Source organism: Melospiza melodia, chromosome 6, assembly GCF_035770615.1.
Source record: "Melospiza melodia melodia isolate bMelMel2 chromosome 6, bMelMel2.pri, whole genome shotgun sequence".
NCBI classification, from domain to species: Eukaryota; Metazoa; Chordata; class Aves; order Passeriformes; family Passerellidae; genus Melospiza; species Melospiza melodia.
Genome location: NC_086199.1, coordinates 23,243,456 through 23,262,524, shown reverse-complemented (window position 1 = coordinate 23,262,524; position 19,069 = coordinate 23,243,456). Strand labels below are relative to the sequence as shown.

General features: G+C 46.9%; 1 protein-coding gene across 1 annotated transcript; it reads right to left on the bottom strand.

Moving 5' to 3' along the window:
• Positions 1 to 218: 218 nt before the first annotated feature.
• Positions 219 to 16,623, bottom strand: TMED10 (transmembrane p24 trafficking protein 10). The gene is made up of 5 exons (XM_063160271.1): positions 16,389 to 16,623; positions 11,666 to 11,786; positions 7,227 to 7,300; positions 2,893 to 3,019; positions 219 to 2,450 (listed from the first exon to the last, which is right to left on the bottom strand). Exons 1-5 carry the CDS (start codon positions 16,614 to 16,616, stop codon positions 2,329 to 2,331), a joined length of 672 nt encoding a protein of 223 aa, XP_063016341.1. The 5' UTR covers positions 16,617 to 16,623; the 3' UTR covers positions 219 to 2,328.
• Between the last annotated feature and the right edge of the window lie 2,446 nt (positions 16,624 to 19,069).

Sequence of the window (19,069 nt, the reverse complement as noted above, 5' to 3'; positions counted from 1 at the left end):
AAAATGGTAACCTGTATTGGGACACCTCACTTGCTGCGCTGGTCCCACTCCACAGAGAAGCCTGTGCACCATTCCCAAGTCTAGAATTAATTGTTACTAGAGAAGCCTAAGGCTTGTGGAGACTCTGTTTACTTGCTACTTCCTGCAACAGGTCAACTTTCAGGGAACAGCAGCCCGTAGGAACATGCACAGAGAGGACAAGACTCATGGCAACAAGGTGAGGTGGGTTGTTTTTCCCAAAAAATTTTTATTTGAGAAAGCTGACAAAAGTCTCCCAACCAGTCATTACAGGTAAATCCACACCAGTCCCCCACACCTGCTCCCCAGTAACTACTCCAGTACAGTGAACATCAAAACATTAACACCAGAACAATTAGAGTGTAACAGTCACCTGGGGAACTTAAGGCCTCACCATCATTTTTAAGGTAACTTTGTACTCAGATAAGGATGGGGAGAGGATATCAAAACAGACAAGACCGGAAAAGACCCTTTTTTGTACTGTCTTTTCAAGTTATATAAAAACAAAAGCAAAACCTTAACAGATCTACAGGCTTCAAACTGTAGGACCTAAAAACCTTCAAATGACTTCTGTAATTCAGTCCTGTGGCACTGCTGCTGTTCTGCACTGTAACAGCTTTCAAGAACATAAAGGATAAAATGGTTACAAGGGCAAAGGAGTGGACTTAGGATCCTAATATGGCCTTATCAAAAACCAAACAAATTAAAAGCAATCAAAGTACTTGCAGTGGAATTAACAACTCCAGGAACTGGGAAATGGCAAAGAACTAATGTATTTAGACAACAGGAGATCATCTTTACATCCTCTTTTCCACTGCCTCACCCTGGACAACTGTTTCCTTCCTAGCAATAGATCAGACTCAGGTGAGAAATTATAAAACTATGCTTTTTTTGAAACTGCTAGGCTGGGCCCAGGGCCATGACAACCCCATCCCTACCCAGAAGAATCCAGACACAGGACACCAGAATGCTGTGCTGCTGAACCACTTGCTCTGAAGGAATGCAGAGACGATGACAGAATTGTAATCACAGCCTAAAAACTGCATCAAGTCCAGGAAGTTAACCTGTCTGCTTTTTCCCAGCCTGGCTTTTTTAACATAGTGCCCAATGGACAGCTGAGAAATGGTGAGAAGCTGCTGGCTCTTACTATTTAGTACTGCACAGGAAAATAACAGGTCTGTTGAGGGCACAGTACAGACTGCCCCCTCAGATGTAGAATTAGCCTATTCCCACCCTGTACTGCCTTTTTTCAGCTCATCCACATTCTTCCAACTCCTCTGCTACCCTGCACAGAACTACTGTACCCTCGGACCTCAATGCAGGGTACAGACCCTCATACCTCATGTTATCATCAGCTTACCCTGCTTTGAGGTCTCATGAAATGACATTCAGCCAGCTGCCTGGATAGATGAGAAGTCTCCTGCTCAATGTAAGAGCAAACTTCCTAGCATGACCTGCTCCCATCTGCTCTGTGACTACACCTGACCGAGGCCTCCTGCACAAAAGCCTGTTCCTGACCAAGGTTTTCAGGAAAGCTGCTGCACCATTTCAAAACAAGAGAGGCAAATCCCAGACAAACATGTGGGGGAAGGGTGGGACCAAGGCTGGATAGGTTATTTGAGCAAAGCAGGCTTCTTTCCAAGCTCAAATACACTTCCAAGCCTGCCTTAGAAGGCTCCCCTTCCTCCAGGCTGAATCACCATATGCTCAAGTGCCCTGACCTGTCAGCACAAAGACACCAGCTCCCACAGGGAGAAACACAGAGGTCCACGACAGGGACCAAACCTTGGATGACCCTCTATTCTCAGGCCCTGCTGGAATGATGAATCCTATTGCTTTGCACTCATCTCCATTTGCTCGAGGCTTAGATCCCAGCTGGTGAGGACGGAATTGCCCTGCTCTGCCCCAGAGTGACTTGCATGCCACCTAAAGAGCGCAGCGGGGTCAGGTGGTTCTGAGTAACACTGCAGTCACAGACAGATGGGAGACATCATCAAGCCATGATTATAGAAGGAGAACAGACAGCGCAAAAACTTGCTGCAGCTGTCATGGAAACATCTTTTTTTATTTAATCGCTGCCCCAGGAATACCCAAACCCAGCATGACCTCCCCCACCCTCAACATCCACCAGGATTTCACAAGTCCCCCATTGCCTCGGATGTTCAGGCTCCCCTCCCCCTTTAAGGTCCAAGTTCCTCCAGAAAAGCTCCAGTCAGTGGGTATCCTCTGTGAGATGGCTCCAGGAGGCCATGGCTAGGTCCCAGCGGTGTCCAGCTGGGTCTGAGAGGAGGGGGAAGAAGATCTGCTCCTTTACTCAATCAGCTTCTTGGCCTTGAAGAAGCGACGCAGGTAGAAAACTTGCCAGGTGGCCAGGCCGATGAGACAGCACATGGAGAAGATGCTGAAGTACAGAACCCGTGTGTTTGTCGACTCTGAAACAGAAAACAAACCATTGCACCTGAGTCTGGCATCACAGGATGTACCCAAAACAGTAAAATTCCCAGGACTTTTTCTCCTCCCCCGTGCAAAAGCAAGATAGCATGAAGGCAAGGGCACCTGAGAACCAGCAGCACTTGAGAATAAAAGCAGAGGGAACAACAAGAAGGATAAAAAGAGGGAACAAGGTGAAGCTGTGGTTAATGGGCAGCACTGAATGGAACAGCATAATTCCCATTAGGAATGGAGACAGAAAGAAATGATTTCTAGAGGCAGAACAACAAGACTCAGTGACTGCTCCATGTTTCCCTTACTAGGAACAGAACAGGCAGAGACCACCATAATTGCTTGATCTCCAAATGCTGCCCTAATAACACATTTAACAGAAATTAGGGGTTTTAGAGTTCCGTCCCTCTGAAGGGGCACACAGTCTCTCACCATTTGTGTCCCTCATCTCCTCTTCTCGTTTCTTCATATAGGCGAAGTCGTTAACGATGGACTCTGAAAGATCTTCCAAACGTCTCAATTCTACTTCCAGGGGTTTCAACTTCTCCACTTTAGCAATCTAGAAAACAGGAGAGTCAAATCACTGAACCAAAACCAAAAGCTCCCACATGGGTTTTTACTGCCAGTTTGAGCCACTCCTCCCCACGCGCTACAGATCTGGGGCATCCTTCCCCTCGGGAAATACCTCTACGAGCCAGAAACTACCATTGCATAAAACACTATCACTTCTCCCACCTGTTTTCTGAAACACACTTTCCTACTACTCCTCCTACACAATGGAGGAGCATAGCATGCATGCAAGCACACTTCTTCCTTATTCGGCTTCATGTTAGCTAATTCACAGTTGGCTTCTGAGGAGTGGGTAGAGGCTCTTGCCACATGACAAAACCTCCAGTGAGTGTTAGGCACAGACTGAGATACAGGTGACTAACTCACATATGTATTCGATACAGTTCCGTAGGCACACAACCCATTAGCACCGATACTCCCACCGCTAGTGCCCCAGAGAGCCCAGGCAGCCCGGTCCCAGCAGCAGCGGCCTCATTATCCCACAGGACCTCGGGGTTTTATCCCCGACAGAACCTCCAGGCTCCTGGCAGGGACGCCGAGCCGCCGGGTGGCGCTGCGGGGCCGCTGCGGGGCCGGCTCCCGTCGGGAACAACGCGCTTGCCCCGGAGCGCCGGGCCAGGCGGGACAGCGCTGCTGCGCACAGCGCCCGGCCCGCGCCTCACACGCTCGGCATCCAAAACCAAAAATCCGCCGCAAATTCAATTAGAAAGCACAGCACACAACAGCAAGTGTTCAAGTTGAACGTGTAGACATGTGTCTCTGCCCCAGCTGTGGCTATAACCTGACACACGTGTTACTTAAAACGCGCGACACAAGGACACTCAAAGGAAGCTAAACGCAATTCCTGACACTTCTCCAGGGTTTGGGTAACTGCGGTTCTTGAACAGAATTTGTCACGATTACCAAGAAGTGACAGGGCCCCGCCATGAAGGCCGGATGCTGTGCCCTCAAGTAATGCAGCAGAGGAAAAATGAGTTAGAGAAAACACACAAAGCACCTGCAGTTCAGCACCAGTCTCAGCCTCACAGGATTATTCAGATACAAGCTGCATGATGGCCATCTCTCAGCGATCCATGCTGACAGGCAGGCAGGAGGGCACCCAGCACGAAGGTATCCCCAAACTGCCACTTCAGATGCAGCTGCCTGGGGATCAGACCCAGAGCTGAAGAGATGCTCATGACCGAGCCAGTGCTAGCTAATCAGCCCTTCCACTGAAGGGTCTCCACATGACACATATCCTGGCAAGCAGCAAGCCATCAAACAATCAACTGAGGGGTTTATGCTGAGGCAAGCTGTATATTATAGCTCTGCCAGCACAGCAGTGTCAGTTTGGAGTGTTTGAGAGGAGGGGTAGGAAGGAGAAGTTAACCCCCTCCTGCTTTCTAGCCAGTAGATTGAAATGACAAAACCCTGCAGCCTGGCCACGTATCTGCCAGCAGAGACCTTGCTGAAAAACTAGCACCAGAGTTTGCATGCCTACAGCCCAGACTCTGCTGACACTGCTAGAGCAGCAGGTCTGTAACAAACACAAGGTCCTGGGCAGCTGTACTGACAAGCTTGCCTTGCACTGACCAGCTCCCTTATCTTCCTCGAGGCCTCATTTCCTCATTCACATAAGGCTACAAGGGTTCCACTACGAAAAAACAAGGTTTATCTGCTCCATCTGCACCCCTTCAGCTGCTCTTAATAGTTGTAGCTACAATCTAGTAGCTACTTTTAGTCCTACATTATTCTAAGATGTGTATCCTGCATCATGGAATCAATTAGAGTGGAAAAGACATGTTAGATCAAGTCCAACCTAAGACCTAACACCACATGACAACTAGGCCATGGCACTAAGTACCATGTCCAGTCTTTCCTTAAGCACAACTTTCCCAGGCAGTCCTGGAACCTTTTACCCCTAATGAACCCAATATGCACAGCTGCTCCAAGAGATTTTGTAAAAAACCCCACTAACCATCTGTAATGGTGGAACATCATCATCCTAGAAAGAACATCTGGAGTACCAGCACCAGGATAACAACCCCAATGAGCTTCCCAGTGGTCACTAAAAGATTTGTCAAAGCCTAACTCTCTTCTAGCATAGAAAGAGATACACTATAGCCAAGAATTAATAAGAAGTAGTCAATGTGGAAAAAAACCTAGATCATCAAGCATGCTTAGTGCCACCAGAAATATTTTCACTTTTATAAATCTTCATTTCTACTTATTGAAGGGATAAAGTTATTCCTCCCAAACCCAGAAAATTAAGATATGACATTGCAGTTAGATTCTCTAATCTGGCTCACTATTACAGCTGCTTTGCTCCAAGAATGTCTGGATCTATGAAAGTTTATGAAGCCAGACTTGGACAGTATCAGTGATCCTCATTAAACTCCCTGAATCAAGTGTCCTTGCAGTAATTCAACAAGAAGGACTAGGGCTGTACAACAGGTCACTGTTACCCAACAACACATGAACATCACAAGCAAAAGGCTCAAAAAGGCTGCAATTCCGCAAGAGAAATCCAAGCAACATTCCTGCCCTCTGAGACCCTACAGCAACCTGTCAAGTCAAAACTCACAACTACTACAGCAAACTGAGAAGAGAGATAGTGAAAAAAAAAAAACACATTGCAAAGCAGTGTGGTTAAACAGCAGTTGTACAAATAATAAGTCAGTTTGAGTCCTTTGTAGGCATCTGTTCAACAAGGCTCAATACAGTCTACAACTTTGAGAGGTCCTCACAAGTCAAGGATGATTGCCAGGGCTGCCAAGATCCGCATTTGGTATCAAGTGGGACTGCAAGTCTAAATTCTTCTTTTCTTGTATTTGTCCATGGACCTTTTCCCTCAATGAGCATAAGAGATGCATTCCCAGACAGTTTTATCAGTACAGCCAGTGAGTATGTAGATACACAGCCATAAGAGAACCTTTCTGCACAGCAATTGTGCTTCTGGTAGCACTACAGTAAAGTAACTCCAGAGTATGCTTTGGGGTGGTATTTAAAGGGATTTTGTAAATATAGCAAACATAATCCTCCCAGCTGTGCTCTCAGGGATTCACCCCATAAAATTTCAACATCTTGCAATCCCTCAGTAGCAGGTTGACAAACAGCTGGCCCTGTGAGTGCTCCATTCTTCCCTGACCCCCAGCACATTTTTTACTCTCCATGTAGGATGCACTCCCGACTGACTTAAGCTATGATTGCTTTGCTCTTCCCTGACCCCAAGCACCTCCTTACAGTCCACATAGGAAGTGCTCCCAGCCAACTTAAACCACACAAGACCCGACAGCCCAAAGTTTGAAAGGATATAAAAACACCTGCATTACCATCTCAGATTTTTGTTAATTTTCTATCTGGAACCATGCACAGACTCCTCTGCTACCCACTCTCCCCTCTATGGCATCTCCCATGCCCTTATGCAGAGTGGACACAGCAATCATCTGTGGGACTCTTTCTCCATCAATAATTCTCATTTTCTCAGGCACAGACTCTGAACTGGGGGATGACTGATCCCAAATTCTAGTGAGACAAAAGCATGATAGCTGCCATAAAAATTCAGCATCCAAACCAGTCAGGACTGTCTCAGCCACAAAATAACTGCTACCCTACAGCCAGCTGTTGGGCCTAAGCAAGCCATGTCCTCCTAAGATGGAAATGTTGAGGCTTTTATGCCTATTTCCAATGTCACGCCTTCAAACCAAATACCCATTTCACAGCAGCTACTACTCTGCCAAGCACCTTTACACTGATACACTGCTAGTTCTTGGAAACACACAAGAGCCACTTCAGGCCTGCTGAGCCAGTACATCTTACAGGCAGGAAGGTAAGAATTAGTAACACTGAAACTTGACCTTCAAGAGAGGGTCTGATATTAAATGCAGACGACCTCAGCTGCAGGGGCTGGGGAAACTTCACCTCTCAGTGTCTTGTTGCCTCTAAATACCTATGCCCAGAAGCTGGCTCATGCTGTCCTAGTGAAGAAATTCACACATTAGGCTCCAGTTCCCAGAGTACAGAATTAATTCTAGTTGATGTTTGTCTTTTTTTTCTTTTTCTCCTGTAACAGACAAAGCTTCACTGCAATTGTAGTTTGCAGACAGGCTTTCATCACCACTGGGAAAACAGCTTCCCATCACGAGCCCAGATCTACAAAAGCATCACGTGAGTGCTGGGAAAGGGAAGCCTGCAGTGCAGGCAGCCAGGGGACATACCTCCTCGTAGTTCTTTGCTTCAACGCCGTGCTTCATATCCAGAGTCACGAGCTGGTCCGGCATCCTCCCTGTTCCTGGAAGCATAATGAAAGGATTCCTTGTGTGAAACAGTCAGCCTGCCAGGAAATCACCAGCTCTTCCCACCAGTGAGGAAGAACTCAAATCCCTCCCCTCCCTCCATGTCTGCAGCTAACTGCGGAGGCAGCGCAGTCCAGCCTAAAAATACAGAGACTTCACAATAAATCCTGGCTGAAGGAGAGCCTCCCAAATATAATGAGAACAAGCTGTAATCAAAAGCACTGAGTGTCTACAAGATGCAAATCACTGTAAAAACTGCAGAGGATTAGAACATGAGCACCAGCTGCTATGAGACAGCCTAGTGAAAGACAAGTCACCGGAGGGACAAATATTCAAGTGGGAAGCCCACGTTCACAGGAAGTGAACAAGCAACTTGTCAAGGTTACTGGGGCTGTAAATGGCTTGAAATGGCTGTAAATGGCATTCAAAGGAGCAACTGATAAACTGCTCCAACTGAGGAACATGGCCTATGAGGCCTTACATACTGGAATATCTGCAGAAGCCAAGGCAATCCCTTCACCAACCATCTCAGATAGCCAAGAACCACACTGCTGATGCAAACCCTGAGAGAGCAAGAGGCTTCTGAAGCTGGGAAAACACTGCCCCAGAGAGCTGCCAGCTGGAGCCACAATAACAGCACATAAGGCTGCAGTCACCAGCAGAGCAGGTATCTTTCAAGGCTGATACCCCCAGGCTAGGGAAACCTGTGGCTTATAGCTTCTTTCAACTGCTACAAACTGTCACATCTGAGAACATTCACAAGAGGGAAAAAAATTATAAGACAGTCATATCAGATACTCTCAAAAATGCTGCACATCAGCTTATCTGAGAATCATTCTCTGCCACCCACCAAGAAAATACGTCTGTATGCAACACATTTCCAAATCCCAGCATGTTGGGACATACAGCTGTCCTCAACCGGCTGCCAGCAAAACACAACGTCTGAATTTACTTAAACTATGAATTTCAGAGTCTCTATCCAGGAGCATGTCCAATACTCACATGTTGTCTCAGAAGGCTGCCAGGTGGGCATTCCCTCAGTCCACAAACAAATTCAATGTACAGGTTATGCTGGATCACTCCAGTTGGAGCTAGGAAGATATTCCAGACCTTTGATACAACATCCCCAATTTTTTTTTTCTACCCATTCACTGAACAGCTCTTCAACACCAGAGCAGAATCACCTTCTACTCCTAGCAGGACAATGAATAATCCACCGATAAAATGGATTATCAGCTACCAAACCGCTTCCTAAGTTTCTTTATGGGAATGCACTAATAAGAGCCCAACAGATAAATTATGATTAGGATGGGATTTTTGTTGTTTCCTTATAAAAGACTGGTTACTGTAAGAAACTCCTGAAGTCCCAGCACTGTTCTTTAACAGACAGGCTGTATACAACCCCCAGCACTCCTTTCCCCAACCACAAGTTTTGACTGCTTATGCCACACACGTTACTGGCATGCATGGAGACAGGCAGGTAGGACAGACAACAGCAGCTGTAGAAAAAAACTCACAGCACACAGTTCAATGAGAGGTTTTTTTAATGGCGCTCAAATTATAGCAACTTGACTTGAGAGCTCAAGTTTGCAGGATGAGATGAGAAAGATGAAAAGACCAGTGAGCAGAAGAACAGAGCTAGAAGAATTAATTTCTTAGACTGAAAGGGAGAGCTGCCAAGATGAAGTAAGAAACCAGAAACCTTAAATCTGCCAGGTGCAAAGGGATGGAGAGCAGACATTTTGCAAGAGGTTGACATTGTCAGGGACTGGCAGGGAAAAACTCAAGCTGCTCTCCTATAAGTTTACAAAGCTCAAGGCAGCTCCCTTCACAGTCATCAAATCCTCAGAAACCCCTTGCTTCTGTGGCAGCCAAGGCTCACCAGAGCAAGCTGCATCAGCAGCAAAGAGGAAAACAGTCCAGATTCAGAGATCATGAACTAAACTGATGCCTACATTCCTGATACCTACACTCCTCAAGTCTTCAAGTGGTCATCTCACATGAGCACTCAACTGTTTCCTGGGAAATTAGGGGAGCTCTTAATTTGCAAAGTCAGTGGAAAAGCAGGATGGTTGAACTGAATATCAAAAAGTTTTCCCACAGGAATTCCAGAAAAAATGAGTCCTAACACTCTTAAAGTTTGGGAAGAGAAGGATTAGAGAGGGAGCATACAGCTAAAGATTAGCACACAGAAGAGCCCTAAAGGGAGAATGCAGTGAGGCCAGGAGGTTCACCTGAGATCAGCATGTCATGGGAGAGTAAATGTGCCTGGGAGCAGAGCACTGGTCAGGAAGACAGGACTATACTGCCTGGAAGAGGGCAAAAAGCCCATCATGCAAATACCCACAGCTCCAAGAAGCACCCTAAGAACTCCTCCACTCTGATAAGGTGAACCCTCGATATAGGATCTCTTTTTCACTTCCTCTTCCTCATTTCTGTGGTTAGGGATTGAGAAATCTCAGTTGCTTGGACCCTTAAGATCCAACTGCTCTAGGTTTCCTCTACCAACAGTTTGTCTCTTTCAATACTCCACAAACATCCTCCTTGGCTGCTGCCCTAAGTCCTGATTACTTACTTGATGAGACTGGGAAAAAAGACCCTAATCTTGAAAGAGAAACATGGGAATTAAACAGACTTGCTAAGTTTCCCCACTCCCACGCTGACCTTACAGAGGAAACAAGGTACTTCCTTGTGTCGTGGTCACTTCTTTCCAAGTACCTTCACCAAGTCCTGCAGATGATCAAGCCTCACAGTGTCATGTCCTTTACTTTAATACTTCCTTGACTTCCAGCACAGACATGGGAGGTCTGGAGATATTCCAGGTGGAATTTGGGGCACCTGGGTCCAAAAACAAAGCCTCCAGAAGAGGATCCAGTTGCTCAGTTGATGAGCTCTATATTTTGGCAGCTCAGTGCCCCACAGGTCATCAAGGTAGAAACTGCATTTAGAAATACTTACTCCTCAACCATATTGAAAGCTTTAAAACAAACTTGCAACAAGGCAGTCAGGGATCAAACATTTGCTACAATCAAAACAGTTGTAAGGGGCTTGGTCTAGGCAAGAAACCTCTACTCAAAAGCACCGAACTAAGAGTCTAGACACAACTAAAGAAAGAAACCTTTCCCACTTCAGTGTGTGATCACATGGAAGCTATGAAAAGGTCTACAGGACTGTCTGGAGACTTCTCAAATACCCAGGTGTTGGAAAGTAAATAGCATGAGTGACTCCCAGATGAGTCACAAGTGCCTGCATGTCTCAATGTGTTAGGGAACATTTGGAAGTCCTACCTTTGGAGTAAAATAAAAACATAATCCTGAGCATTTCGAATCACTATTTTATCTGTAAAATACCATAGAAGAGGTGTTACAAGCCAGATCCCTCCCAATCCCAGCAAAGAATATAGCCTTCTCTTTATATAAAGTCCTCTTCAACTTGCAAACTATTTACATCTTATATATGGAGCAGAAATAGCAAAACAGCAGCTGCCTTTCAACTGAGTTGAGGAATGCTGCTAGTGAAAGCTCTGTGAAACACTCTGGGATCTTTTAGGATAAGACCTAAGAAAAACCAGGCCCAAGGAGCAGAACTCTGACAGTAGCCATGAAAATATGGAGCACCTCCAAACTTGCATGCACTCACAGCACCACTGATGAGACTTTTGCCCACACGTTGGCCACTTTCAGCACGTTTGCCCCGAAGCTGAGCTCAGGCAATACATGCGTCACACTCACAGGAAACAAGCCTCAGCCCTCGTTAGGCAACCATGCTTGCAGCCATATGCAAAGCTGACGTCCCTGTTCATTTCCCCTTCCCTTTACTGACCTCTTAAAGAGCAGCTGTGGGTGCAAATCAAGGACACATTCCCTACACACACAAATCCAAACCCATTCAACAGTTGTCAACCTGGTAGCAGGATAGCTACCAAGAACACATTGTGCACAGATCACATTCTAACAAAAGGGGAAGAAATGGCCTGCTGGGGTGAAAAAGAGGTCCTGGAGATGATAGCACCCAGCTCTGCCCTGGCTCAACTGCAAGACAGGGAGAAGCATGAACTGGCAAAAGAAGTGTGGTTTGCTCACTGGTACTGCCACTCACTGCAACTGTGGTGACCTCTGCAGGAGAATTGCCCAATTCCCCTTTCAGAGGAAACCCAAGTGCTCTACACAACAACCACAGGGGATTACTTCAAATGCAACACACAGAGCAGATGTTCTGCAGTGAGATTGGCCACAACCTCCTGAAAATCAGCTTTAAAAGTCAAAAAGTGCTCTGTGGACCCCTTTATTCATATTCCTAATCCACACAGCTACACAAACTTCATCAGAAGCTAGAAAGAGCCAGCATTTCATTTCACTTACCCACAGGAAGCTTGCTCTCAAAGCAGGCCTCAAACATATCATAGTCCTCAGTGGTGAAGGCAAACTTGCCCTTGCTGGCATCCTCCTTGGCATACAGGATGTGCCCAGCTGAGTCAGTTATCTGTGAAAGGGAAAATACAGGTAAGAAACAGAGTACTTTGCTGCTGTGAGCTCACGCTGCCTGTGCAGCAAGAGTAATCCTAGCCTCCCGTTTGGATCTGCTGCTTTCTCCTTTCAACAGTTTCCCTCCTTCTTTGTGACTACATCAATTCCTCCCCTCCTTATCCACACACCAGGAGGTGACAAAGAGTGACTAAGAAGTAATTATTGACTCTTAGATCCAAAAACCACCAATCAACCAAAAAACAACACTCCCCCTCCCAAAAAAAAAAAACCCCAACAAAAAAAACAACAAAAATCTATTGTCCAACGAATCAAAAAAATCCCAAACTGAACCCCACTAATTTCTCTTCCTCCTATGAATCCCATATACTACATGTAAGAATTGTAGCTGAACCAAACTGTCATTCATTGCCTTTATTTTGCAAGCAAAATTCATGAATTCCCATGGCAACAGAGATAGGGAGAAGACTTATGGGACAAGAGTCACATTCCCCAGAAGGTGAAATGGAGAAGGGTACATCTGTTGCTCTAGAAACGAACTATGAGTGTGGCCCTGAATTACACAAGGTTTGGGTGCCAAGATCCATAAAAGTGGCCACTTCAGAGGACAATTCAGACTACACAGACAGAATAATGACTGCTTTGCACTAAGTCTATAAAACTACTAAGAATAGGCAAAAACTGTGGAAGGTCTACAAAAATGCTTCAACAAAGAGTATAAAAAGAAAGGACACGAATTTCATGACGCAAACTTGAGAATAATTGTGCTCAATTAAAGGCTCCATCCAGCCGAAACTCTGACTGGGGAGAGGGGTGAAAAAAAACGAAGGCGTTACAACACTGCATGAAAACGAACAGTGTGCAATCCACTGGAGTGCTCCCCATTTTCCCTCAATGCTAATTTATAACAGATATGTCTGAAACAGCATGGACACTAAAGTTACTAGGGGTCTTTGAAACTCTTAAGAGATAAAGAAAGTAAAAAGCTTGGGAATAATTTTAATAATAAGACCAAAGTACACAATATAATTTGTGGCAAGGAAAAGGTAAGTCAGACATTCTCTTTTATTCCAGCCCTTTTCCCTGTACAAACACCATGCAAAAGGGCTACATACCCAGAACTATTCTACAGAATAGTTAACTCTCTGGCACTCTCTGGATTTGAAACAAGTGTGGCCCTACTCATGGATGGGAGCTGCTGCACTAGACAGGAAAAACAATCAACTATATAAACCCTCATACTTTATGGTATAAACCATAGCAGGCAGGACTTCAGGAACAAGCTTCCTCTATATACAGATTATCCCACAACGGCCTGTTAAGGGATTTGTTGTAGCTGCCCCTGCACCATATGCTGTCAAGTGTCTGAGAACAAAGAGGAGCACTGTTCCCCATGCAGCAGCTCAGAGCTGTACCTGTTTTCCAGTGGCAAGCAGATGAAAGCACGCCTGCACAGCCAGGTGCAGGCAGCTGTGCTGCCATCCCCTTGCCACAAGCCACCAGCTACCTCCGGACCGCTCCGGCTGCTCGTCTCTGCACGGTCACGCGTAGGATGGCCTTGGGACAGCCCGCGCTTCAAAGGACGAGTATGGACTCTTCAGATTTTCAGTCTTTGATATTGCTTATTATTTCTTATCTACAAAATTTTCTTCCAGCCCGACAGAGGTCTGACCAGCAAGGCAGCCAAGGGCACTCTGACCTCCCACTGGGCGGTCGTCTATTTTTATACTACGAACTACGTACATCATATTTACCTTTATTTCCCAATACCTTTCACCCATATTAGCAAGTGTACCTTCACCAAGAACCAATCCCAAAGTGCCAACATCACCACAGAAAATGGATGACAAGACGAAGAAAGAAGAAGGACAAGACATGCCCTGACCCCTCCATCTTGTCTCCATAACCTCCCTGTACCAAAATCCTAAAATCTGTATTTCCACCCTGTAAATACTTAATTCTTATACCATTCATCCCCAAGTGACTCTCTTGTCCTCAAACAGGTGGCAAATCTCTTGCAGGGTCAAAATCCAACCACCAGGTGCTTCTGGCAACATTCCAGGATTTCTGAGCCCCCCAAGGGTTGTCTCAGTAACTCTGGACATCCAGGGTGATGTGCTGAGTTCCCACAACCTCCTGTCTGGAAGGCACCAGGCACTGGGAGGCACTGGGAAGCACTGGGCCCAAGTGAGCAGGCGGTTCTGCAGTAAAGGACTGTGTATGTTTCACAACGTGGCATGTGCTGTTTTAGTGCAGGGGTCATAATTAACCAAGATGCCTCATCAGCATGACATCACACATTCTGTACACCAGGTTCTCCATCACAAAAACGAGTTAGAAGAACTTAGCTCTCATATGCCCCTATTATTCTGAGCACTATTTTCGTATGCCTTTGTAGGCACCAGAGCTAATCTTTATACAGCCTGATCCACTTTTGCCCTTTGCAGCTCGTGAACAGCATTGTGGACAGTAAAGGCTCTGCTATCCGCTTCCATCAAAACTGAATAGCATTACCCAAATCAGCCACACACACTGCCCATTCAGCCGGGGTGCGAGGGCGGGAGAGGCTGCTAATAGCCCGGCCAGAACGCTTGTGGGGGAGTCGACCTGAAAGGAATTTTTCATGCTATTCTAACGTTATTTAGGGTAAGGCAATCCCCTACAGACAGGGCATTGTTCGCCCTTGACACACAGCGCGACAGGGTCGGGCTGCACAATGGGGCAGAGGCAGGCGGCTGCCAGGCAGCGCCCCACGCCCCCCGCAGCTGGCAGCGCCGCGGGCTCCCCGCAACAGAGGGGCACTGTCAGCGCCGGGCCAGCACACACACACACCCCCGCTCACCGGCAGGAACCCACTGAGCCGGCACACCGCTGACCAACACCCTCCTCTGCTCGCTGGCCCAATCCAAGGGGCCAGAGCAGACCATCCAGAGCAGAACAGAGAGTACCTGCAGGCATCATGCCCTCAACTGACCCTTCCCGCACAGACCACACAGAAAGCAGGCGCTAGCAGAGAGGTTTCAGCACTTAGAACAAGCCCAGCATACTGGGACGACACAGCATACCTGAACAATAAGAAGGAAAGCAAGAACTGCATTCATTATTTTTTCTCCTTTGCAGCTTTTCAAACTATTTCATTTTATGGTTTGAACAAAAAAGAACTTCTCTAAATAGCACCACCCGGATACTACCTTCATCAGCAAAGCCAACTAAGACTCAAACATGGGATACATTGGTTCACCATCACCTTCCTAGATAAGTTCTGCGTCATAAAATTGAGTTTTAGAAGAGACCCTGGGGTCAACTGACCTAAGAGTGGGGAACCTGAGAACTAGGAGGGTTGGTCACCAAGCACTAAGAGACAGGTGAGAACACGGCACTCTGTCTCAAATACATGTGCCTTACCAGACACATGCATATTTTAAAGCCTTAATGCTGCCTGGCCCTGCCTATATACAGATGAGTTTCCTCTAACAAATGAAGCAAGAACAGAACAACATGATTTTTTAAAAAGTAAGACTCCGGAAGAAGCCTTCCCCAGCCATAAGCAAGTACAACTGTCCATAATGCCAGGGCCTTCAGACACTGGTAGGCAGATGCTGGAAAAGCAACCTGGTTTCAGGAGGTCTGAAATACTCAAGAACACCAAGTTCAGAAACTCCTGAGCAGACCATTCTGTCTCTGTTTGTGTGCTTAGTACTGAAACCTTTGGGAATGCAGACAGAAATAAAAAAGGGGGCAGAAAGCTTGTAATGAACTGACTATGTAGCAACAGACCTTATTCAGCTAGGCTGGAATTTTGAAAAAAGCCTAGGAAAGGCAGATTGTGGGCAGAATTTAAGTGAATTTGTTGAATCAAAGTGAAGATGTTGAAGTTTTATAGCAGCATGTCACACATGTGTCATGAATACTCTGCCAATTCTGAACCTCCTGAAGATCCTTCAGGATCATTTTCTTCCCTGCAGCAAATATCTGCCTACCTAAAATCCTTGCAAGTCACGACACAGCAAGATGAGAACAGCCATTTTGGGTACCAGAATCTGGTCCAGCAAAATGTTCCCAGCACCCACTGCACTGTGCCAGGATCCCGCTGTGCCAGGCCCTCCGCATGGAGGGAGCCCTGGGAAAGCCACGTCACCAGAACTCTTTCCTGCTCACACGGTGTCAGCAGCCTGGCTACAGCTTTATCGCAGCGGCCCATCTCGCCAGGCGCCGGATAATCTGCATCTGTGCGGATTAAATGGCAGACTGCGGGACGGGCCGCTGCAGCCCCATCTTTGGGGAGAAAAAGCTCCTGTTTGGCTCAGGCTAAAACGCCGCCCTGGTCCCTCGCTGCCCAGCACCCGGAGCTCCTGGGCGGGCTGGTGGCCCCTCGCACCGGGCGAGTCCCGCGGCACGGTGCGGTGCAGGCCGGGGCCGGGCGGCTGTCGGCTCACGCGTGGGCCGGTGTCACGCGTGGAACACGTCACCCCTTCCTTCCTTCCTTCCTTCCTTCCTTCCATCCATCCATCCATCCCCGCCCCGCACGGCCGGCGAGGGGAGGCGGGGCCGCGCCGCCCGCCCCGGCCACCCCCGCGCCCCCGGCCGGCCGGGGCCGCACCTTGAGGTTGGCGGAGGGTCCGCTGGAGGAGCCCGGCGGGGCGCTGATCTCGTACTCGCCCGTGACCAGCGTGTCGCGGTGGATCTCCTCCCGTAGGCACTTCCGCGCCTTGCCCGGCAGCTGGAAGGAGATGGGCCGCGCCGGGCCCACCAGCAGGAGCAGCAGGAGCAGCGGCAGGAGCGGGGCCCGCCCGAGGCGGGGGCGGCCGGGCAGCGGCGGCAGCGGCATGGCGGCGGCTCCGAGTGCGGCGGGCCGGGCCTGCCTCCGCCGCACGTGACCGCGCCGCCGCCGCCGCCGTGCGTCACCGCGGGGCGGGGCCAGGGCGGGGCCGCCTGACGGGCGCGGGTGAGGGGCCCGGGCCGCGGTGTGAGCCTCTGAGGGGGCTGTTTCGTTATGAAACAAATGAGTAATGAACTTCATCCAGTAATAACGGAGGGGAGCGAGTAATAATTATCTCCCTCGTTAAAGAATTGGAAAATTAGAGCAAAACCGAGCCGTGCTCTGAGGCACAGGAGCATTCTGGGGACGGACCAGCGGCCCGCATCTCTGAGGTCCTTCCCTGGGAGAGACGCTTGCTGTTTATTGTGTGGGGTTTTTTTTTCATTTTTTTAAGAGTAACTTCCCTCTTGACTTCTTCACACAAGAAATTTCGGTTTTATCAGATGTCTCTCTTCTTTGCATCAATGCCTTGCAAATACTATTCAGTAGGAGTATCCCAGTGTTTTTAAAAGCAAATAAAATTATGATGATTTTGGAAGACAGAGCATTACTTTTTTCTCTCCTTTTCCAGCATACACTCAGATCTAGTTTTTCTTTTTTTTCCCCCTCTTGATACATTTTACTCTTTAGGAAGGCAGCATTAAGAAGACAGAATCACAGAATCACAGAAATTCAAGGCTGGAAGAGACCTGTAAGATCATCAAGTCCAACCCATGTTCTAACAATTCAACTAGATCATGGCAGCAAGTGCCACATCCAGTCTTTTTTGAACTCTTAGAGGGATGATGACTCCACCACCTCACTGGGTAGATGATTCCAGTATCTGACCACTCTTTCTGTAAAATACTTCCTTCTTAATTCTAACTTGCATCTCCCTTGATGCAGCTTGAGACTGTGTCCTCTTGTTCTATCTGTTGTCGCCCGGAGAAAGAGGCCGACCCCCAGCTCACTACAGCCACCCTTCAGGAAGTTGTAGAGAGTGATAAGGTCACCCCTTAGTCTCCTTTTCTCCAGGCTAAACAACCCCAGCTCCCTCAGTCGTTCTTCATATGGCTTGTGCTCCAAGACCCTGACCAGCTTTGGGCCGCTGCTTCCCCTGGCACCGCATCCCCTCCATTCCCAGCCTCCTGGCCTGGCAGTGCAGCTGCCAGGAAGAACAGGCACAGCTGGGAGCAGTGACTGCTCTGTGGCATAACCTGCAAACAGCGAGGAGGAAAATTGCACTGGTGTGTGCTTATGATCACCACAGTTGCAGTCAGCTCCTGAGATCAGCTGCAAATATTTTGGTGTGCTAAGGTGTAAGGAAAAGCAGGAAGAAATAAATGGATAGTAATATTGCTAGACAGCAAAATATCTTTTTTATTTCTGTTCGCTTGAGTAAAAAAATATTACACCATTGTTCCACTTTTATTCCTTGAACCTCACCAGCTGTGTTCTCTCTCTGGTCAAAACATGTCTTTAATGACAAGCAATAACAAGGAGTTGGTACAAACTTTAATCTAAAGAGGCTTTAAGCAGCAAATTTTATGCTTGGATGTTCACCTACAGAGCATTTTAAAGAACAGTTCAGCGCTTTTTGCCTGCTTGTTCTCACACTTACTGAGAAAGTATGGTGAAGGTCTCCTGCAGAAACAGGCACTAAGCCCAAATGTACAGTGGTGGAGTGACCTCATTACTTGGAGGGAAATAAAAAAACTTTCACAAAAAAATAATTCACTAAAAAGCCGCCTAAACAACAAAAACCTCCTAGCATTAGACCTTTGCCCTTACTTTAAACTCCAGTTTATTGTTTGAAGTGAGATTTTCAGTCATTTGATGGACATTTCAATACATTTTTAAATCTTTTATCAGTTCACAAACCTTCCCTTACTTGGACAATTAAATTATTTGGAAATGTAACCATAATAAAATAAATATTTGGCTCTTTCTGCAATATGTCAAAGTATATTTGCAAATGAAAACATTCTTTCCATTGCAGTACTTAAGGCAGAAAGAACTATTTCACAAACTTTAAGAAACACAGATTACTAGGATATGAAGATATGAAATGTTCTACCATAAAATTCCTCACAAAGCTGGCACAGCATGACAAATTTCTTCATGCAGGACATCCCTCAAACCAGTGATATGTATCCAGCCGTCTAACATGTCTAAAACATTCAATATTGCCTTATTTTCCAGAGGAAGTGTCTCATCCATGTTAAAGCAGCCTCATTTTCTAGAATCAAAGTGTGAACTCAGTCATTAAAAAGCAAATATATGACTTACTACAATCCCTTTCTACTGTGGCCATTTTGTCACAGTACATTTTTAGATGAGTTACATTTATGACCAACAAATTTATCCCCTGCTTTCTGTTGTAGTCTCCTCCTGTGGATGCATTATTCTAGAAACTGCCACACAGGCAAGTTCAGATCTAATTATAAAACCCCCTCAGAGATCCCTTAGTGCTTCAGTGTGTT

What these genes read in the sequence shown, in the direction of transcription:
- TMED10 (XM_063160271.1), bottom strand. Translation starts at nt 16,616, where the DNA reads ATGCCGCTGCCGCCGCTGCCCGGCCGCCCCCGCCTCGGGCGGGCCCCG. An exon ending in TGAGAGCAAGCTTCCTGTGG is followed by an intron (nt 7,301 to 11,665) that starts GTAAGTGAAATG and finishes TTATGCTTCCAG; the next exon opens with GAACAGGGAGGATGCCGGAC. An exon ending in AAGCAAAGAACTACGAGGAG is followed by an intron (nt 3,020 to 7,226) that starts GTATGTCCCCTG and finishes CCTGTTTTCTAG; the next exon opens with ATTGCTAAAGTGGAGAAGTT.